Source organism: Pezoporus wallicus, unplaced genomic scaffold, assembly GCF_028554395.1.
Source record: "Pezoporus wallicus isolate ANWC-B61680 ecotype Strahan unplaced genomic scaffold, APGP_CSIRO_Pwel_v1 contig_4816, whole genome shotgun sequence".
Taxonomy (NCBI): domain Eukaryota; kingdom Metazoa; phylum Chordata; class Aves; order Psittaciformes; family Psittacidae; genus Pezoporus; species Pezoporus wallicus.
Window position 1 is genome coordinate 6,396,394 of NW_026640990.1, and position 6,646 is coordinate 6,403,039.

Below are 6,646 nucleotides of genomic sequence, written 5' to 3' on the forward strand. Positions count from 1 at the left end.
AGAAACTGGGACTACATGAATTCTAGCCCTCAAATTTCTATGGATAATGACTAGAAAGAAAAGGTACTAGTGAAATTCTGTCTGCCTCCACATTTTCCATATTGAATTTTGGAATTTTCATACCACTGCAGTGATACTGCTAGTACAATTTTCTGTCATCTCTATTATGAGAGACTATAAAAAGTCTAAAACTAAGTTATAGACTTGTTTCAGCAACTGACAGGATAGACCTTTAAAAGGTTTATGAGTCTGTGTCAGGTGTTTATGCGCATCTAGCAGATGCAACCATAGATTAAAGTATTAAGCATGTACTTCCAAACTCCTGGATTTTCTCAAACCAATGGTCACCTATCCAGATACACATAATATACTGAAAAGGAGTTCATATGCAAGCAGAAGGGAAAGCATAAATATTTTAAAGATGAAAACCACATCTGTTCGTATATCCGTAAATGCAACATAGTAACCCCCTCTTTGTATCTCTTATTTCCTAATTGAAAGGTATAAAAAATATGTTGATCACGGAAATATTAATCTCACATGCAACTTTGAAACCAAAGCCAAACTGGGATGGAACAATAATTTGCTCAGTCACAAAGACAAAAACAAAGGAAACAGGTAGTCTACTGCCTCCATCTTCTTTTGCGGAAGTAGAGAAGTTGGAGCCACTTAAGAACTACTCGGTAGTTACAAAAAATTTAACTTCTGTACTCTTCAGGACAGAGAGAAGAAAAGCTGAAATTTTGTCAGTACCTGGCAGACCCTGAAGGCTAAAATCCAAAGAAAAGAAAAAGTGCTTGGATAGAATAAAGATGGCTCGCTCTTCTACTCTGAAACATCTCCATATACCCTAACCTCTTGCTGGCAGTGGATGAAGCCAGACTGGCTCTCCCAGACAGCAGCACAGAAAGTCATTTTGCTTTAGTGGGCAAATTCTTAATTATCAATGCCTAGAGTCAGCTCTGATAAGAGCAGTAATACAGATCTTCATTTTGGCATGAGAAACCTTCATTTTCTGTAATAGTTCCACAGAAGAAAGGAAATGTACTTGAAGACACTTTTCTGGAAGGGTGAAGGTAGTGAGGTACTGTTTTTTTTTCCACAAAGATAGTTTAGTGACACATTAAGAGGATTAGTATCAGGCATCCATTTTTGCCTCATTTCTTCTCTTTGTGGAGCTTTCTTACAGCAATAAGATTACAGGTGAGTGTAAAGAAAAACTGCACCCAACTTAGCTGGAGGTAAGCTAAGTTACTACATGTCTCAAACACAATATGCATTACATGAAATTATGGAAATGCAGTAAAGAAATTCTTTTCACAGAAAAGCTAAGAAGTGCCATGAAAGACTGAAATGCAGCTGAAATTAACCCCTTTCAGCTGTCACCTCTCTAAGAAAGAATGCATAACTTTAAAAGTAGAATCGAAATAGTTCTCAGCAGTAGGGCCTTCATTACTTTGGCTATATCCAAAGACATAGCAAAATTAAAATTAAGTTTTGACTAGCATATTGACATAGATTTTTAAAACTACATAAAACTAGTCATTAATGTTTAAACACTTATATTTTAAATATATATATAATAACATTACACTCAATAGTTTTAAAGTAATCTTATACATAAAAGACTCAGACTCATCCATAATAATCTAAGAATAACAAAGGAAGGCGTTTTAAGATATAGTCAGTTTCTAGAGGTCAGGGCATTCATTCCTGATGTGGAAGACAGCTTTATTTGTGGTAGAGATCTGAGATTCTGTCTCCCTCATTCACATTACAGTCCTTAATACCAAAGCATTCTGTGCACCTCACCTCTACTGGAGTTTTGCCACTTGGTTACTATTTATTGGAGCAGCAACTTCACTGTTATGCACTCACATCTCAAGTAAGCACACTTAATACTAGGCTATACATAAAACGTCCATAATAATGTAAAACACACCTGCCAAGTAGAATATTTAAGTGTTACTACAAAAAGAAAAACCTTCACTGATTGTGGAAGACTAAGACACACCTGACGCCTACAGCCAATTAGCCATTTAGCAAAATTACTGCCTTCAAATTTCATACAAAATGTGAGAAGAAATGTATTCTTTAGGAAGTTCATGCAAAGATGGGCAAATAATAATAAAAAACTACTACAGTTCATCTCTAAATTTAAAAAAAAATAAAGAAATAAAAATCCCGGCAATAATAACAAGGAAAATAAGATTTAAGTCTGCTCACAGATTAAATAGTTCAAGCAGTTGCATCAAATATTTATGATCGATACATCTACACAGAAAAAAATCCAATTTCCAACCAATTAGAAGACACTAGATACACAATTAGCAGTATCATGGTTTTGCTTTAAAAGGGCTAAACAGTGGTTAGCTACCTCAGTTCTTAAAGACAATTGGACATTTAAAAGGAGTTATTAGATCTATATTTTCTCCCTCACTGGTCTTCTGATGCATGAAAAAGAGAGATCATGAGTATCTACAAACCTCATTATATTTCCTGAGGGTTTGGATTGATTTACCATATTTTAACATCTCATATGTAATTTCTCTGCTAGATAGCCAGGATCTTTAAAGGACCACATATCAGATGAATATAGTGACAGAGAGTCAGGCATGAAGACTTGTATCGTTTTGTGAGAAATCTCATATTCAGAAGATGCAAGACCAGTGAAAGGCATTAGATAATGTATATTCTTTTAAAACAAATCTTAATATGCAATTAAATTTATAATGTTATGATTTTGTGTTTATGAACAAAAATGGTAGTTATATGGAGCTTTTAAGAGAAATTCTTGATAATCTACTGATTTAATTAGCTGCTCTAATTTTACTGACGGTTTCCTCACCTATAAATCTGTAATAACTTTCATACCACCAGCACTGGCAAAGGAAGAATGACACTGCAAAACATCTAGATACTAGACTGTTGGGTAAGCTCCATGATACATTTCCACACTGTAAACATTTGATGAGATTTGTTCTTTACTAGATTTGTGATTTACTACAATCTATCTATCAATCTATTTCATGGCACTGTATTTGGCATAAGAAGAAGAAAAAAGTTCATTTCAGGTCCTTAGCCAATAGAACTTTCTGTGAAGAAATAGAAGTGAAACCATCTAATTAATAAAATCATTTTAAGAAGTTAAATGCTCTATAAATTGTGCTTTATCTAACCCACACAGTTTCAATTCCCATTTTTGCTACCTAGGTAAAAATATATTTAGAACTCCATAAACAAACGGTTTTTTACAACAGTCAGACTTCTATGTTCTTATGTTTCCGGATATAAACAAATTCAATCCAAAAGACATTTCTTCCCCCCATTTTGTGATTATTGCAAATCTTAAGCACTTTAAAACAATAATAAATTTAATTCATTTGTAAAAATCATTAAAATGGTACTGCTTACATGCAGTCAAGATGAATTAATCTTCAGTCATAAGATGCAATCTTTTTGCCAAATTTAGGTTAAAAAATTTTAAGTAAAATAGGTAAATAACAGCTTTCATCTAAAATACATAATTTGTCATTCAGAGTTTCAAGTATATAAATCATGTATTACTCTTAAAAAGCTAACCTTTTCCTTTCCTTTATTAAGAAAATAGATTAGAAACTGTAATTTTAAAGCCCAGTGTGAGAAGCATGTAAGGATGACATATGACATGTAATTGGAGTCTGTTCCTTTGGGGGGAAACTTTGAGCATGACTGAGAGGTCTGTTTTGATCAATAAAGTGCCACTAAAAGATTTGAGTCATATTTCAATGTATTTCTCTAACCTTTCATTGAAAATCTTAGCCAAAATCTATTACCATCAGTCAAGACATTAATCCTCCTGAAAATGTATCAAGAAAGTTTGCGTTCTGAGCATGGTATCTGGAAAGTCTGAGAATTTACAACCAAAAAGACCCATATCTGCAAAGGTGTTTAGAAACTTTTCATTCCTTTTTTGTTGATCTGGGACTACATCACTTACACCAGACAAGAAGCATTGTTGGTAATCACATCTACAGGAGTTTTTTTACCATTTTGGCAGGACAATGAAAAATAACACTAGTAAGAGGAAGAGCAGCTGTGAGAAAAGGGGAAAGCTCTATACAAAAGCTGCGTATCAGGCCAGGAGTAGAGAAAGAACTACCTGCTCAAAAAAATTTTTTTAATATTGCAAGTAGAAAAGCAGAATTTGTGAAAGCATATCGGTTATGTCACTTTATTTAATGACAAGCAAAAACATAATTAGGTTTCTAAATCCTTCAATTATATAAATTACATAATGATCCAAACGAGGCGTTTTGGAGTAAATGACTTCAACTTGTGTTGTACCAACTGGAATACAGTCATGGTAGCAGTGATCACCATCATCTGATAATCACTTATTTGTAAACTAAACTCATGGTTTTGCCCATTTATTCAAGGACCTGTCAATCTCCATCATTAGTGATGCACTTGGAAATTCCCTGCTCTTTGGATGAATCTAAATATTGAACATACGTGAAGACTTAATTCCAAACTCTTTTGAAGGACGTGATCCCTCACAATGAAATAATTTACAGTTATAGTATTTAGACTAGGGCTAAGCAGAGCATAAATTTCTAATGCCGTTAGGTCCATCACTTACAACAGCAATAGTTAATTAAAAAAAAAAACAAAACTATTTTTCAAAAAATGTTTTAGTTTCACAGGTTTACATACCTCAAGCTCATCAAGTGCACTTCCAAGAGTAGCTGCACGAGATGTAGGTTGTCCCACTTTATTTCCAACTCCTTGGGAAGCATTAGAAATTACACTGAGAGCATTCTGTATTTCATTGCAAATTGAATGTTTGCTGGCTGATAGCGATGCAACATCTGAATGTTCCAAACAAGCTGAACATATTGAATGTAGAAGAGAGGAATTTTCCTTCAGGGTTGCACGTGCTGCAGCAATTTCATCTCGCTGATTGCTGGATTTCAAATCCTGTCAGCAAAAGAATATGCTGTTTATTTCCAAAAGCACTTCAGAACAGACAAGTAATGTATAAACAATTTTTTTCTATCTGTTTAAGGAAACATCAAGTTGAATTTATCAAAGATTGCGAAAAGAGAGTACAATAGTGTTTACAATTGAATCACCTTTATATCACAAGAAATGAACAAAGTCTGTGTAAAATAACCCTATGAGAAAACTGGCCTGGAAATAAGCTGTCTTTCCTCCCAGACATGTTTTTCTTCATCAGCAATAGAGAAGGACAAAGGTGCAAACAGGGTTAAGCAAGGAATTCTGTGATTGTTCCATCAAAACAAATCTGTGTTTGCTTCCCTGCCCCACCAGCATATATTCCAAGCACACTGCAGAAAGGAACAGCAGGTCAGGGATGAGAATCCTGTATTCCTGGGAAATAGGAAGTATGAAAGGTGTGGAAATGAAAATAGTGCTTGAGAGAAGACATCTCCTGGAAGTACCGCTACCTGTTTTTCTTCTCTCCCCACTGTGTACATACTTAAAACATTCAGATCTCACCATATTCATCTTGTTCCTCCCTTCTCCACCCAGATCTTCTTGATACCTTACTTCCTCCTGCCAGCCCAGACAATAAGGAACACACAGCTCAACAGAGCTGCCAAGTCAGATTTAACTGTTTCTAGGAATCAAGACTGGGAGCTGTTATTTGGACAGATGAAAGTTACTGACTTTAAGACAGCCATACAGTCAGCATCAGAATTCTAAGGAGCCTCCTGTCTCATCCTATTTTACTCCAGATATTCTTCCCACTCTCCTTCTGTATCTTGTCCTTTGAAAACAAACTAATAGGTATTTGCAAAATGGCTTGTGTGAAGGAGACAGTTAAATTCAGGGCAAAAATATAAAAGCAAGGCAAAACAGCACATCAGAACAATAAAAAGCCTGTGGCACCAACTTCAAATAATGAGAAGAGGCACAATGAAGAATGAACAACAAAATGCATACAAAACTGCTCACAGCCTGCTATAAAGCAAGCTGAAGTTTTTCTAATTATTTTCCTTTGCATTGCATCAAGCTCTAATATGCATTATTTACAAAAGCATCTCAAAATCCACTTTTCACTGCATAAAGTTTATAAGTTTATGGCTGAAGAAAAGGGCATTCAATATTAAATGAACCAGTCCTATGTTTTTAAAATTTCGTTTAAGTTATGCACTGGACATCAGACTGTGTCTTACTTCCTCAGGGTAACTTTGAAATTTCAGGGATATAGTAAAAAAAAAACAAAAAACCCAAAACCAAAACACCACAAATGGTAGAGGGGGAGGGAGGAGAGAGAGAGAGAGAAGTGGAGCCTTAAACAGAAGCAGAGAGTTGTTTAACCAGCTGATCATCTGAATTAGAAAACTGACTTACTCTCTTGGGCATATTAGTACTTAAAATATTTTTGCATTTTCAACAAAACAATATATAAATGAATCACCACGGTGCAAGAATGACTTCATTGCCCAGTGTGCTCAAATGCGAGTATTAGTGCACCTCTAACCTTGGTAAAGAAACTGCAATTTAATCCAGTGCACTCTCAGCAAAAAGGGTTATTTATTTTTTAACAGAATCTCATTCTACCTTTCCTACAATTAAATTTCAAGACAACAGAATGCCCTCTTTCCTCTTGTGCTGCAGGGAAGCCACAGACCTAGAG

The 6,646-nt window shown here is 34.9% G+C and overlaps 1 protein-coding gene across 1 annotated transcript in view; it reads right to left on the bottom strand.

The window, feature by feature from the left end:
• Nucleotides 1-6,372, bottom strand: part of CTNNA3 (catenin alpha 3) — a 379,762-nt gene extending 373,390 nt beyond the window's left edge. The window contains exons 1-2 of the mRNA XM_057421525.1: nt 6,361-6,372; nt 4,696-4,959 (exon numbers count right to left, since the gene is read on the bottom strand). Coding sequence (XP_057277508.1) covers nt 4,696-4,959; nt 6,361-6,372 — 276 coding nt within the window. The remainder of the gene's footprint in view (nt 1-4,695; nt 4,960-6,360) is intronic.
• Between the last annotated feature and the right edge of the window lie 274 nt (nt 6,373-6,646).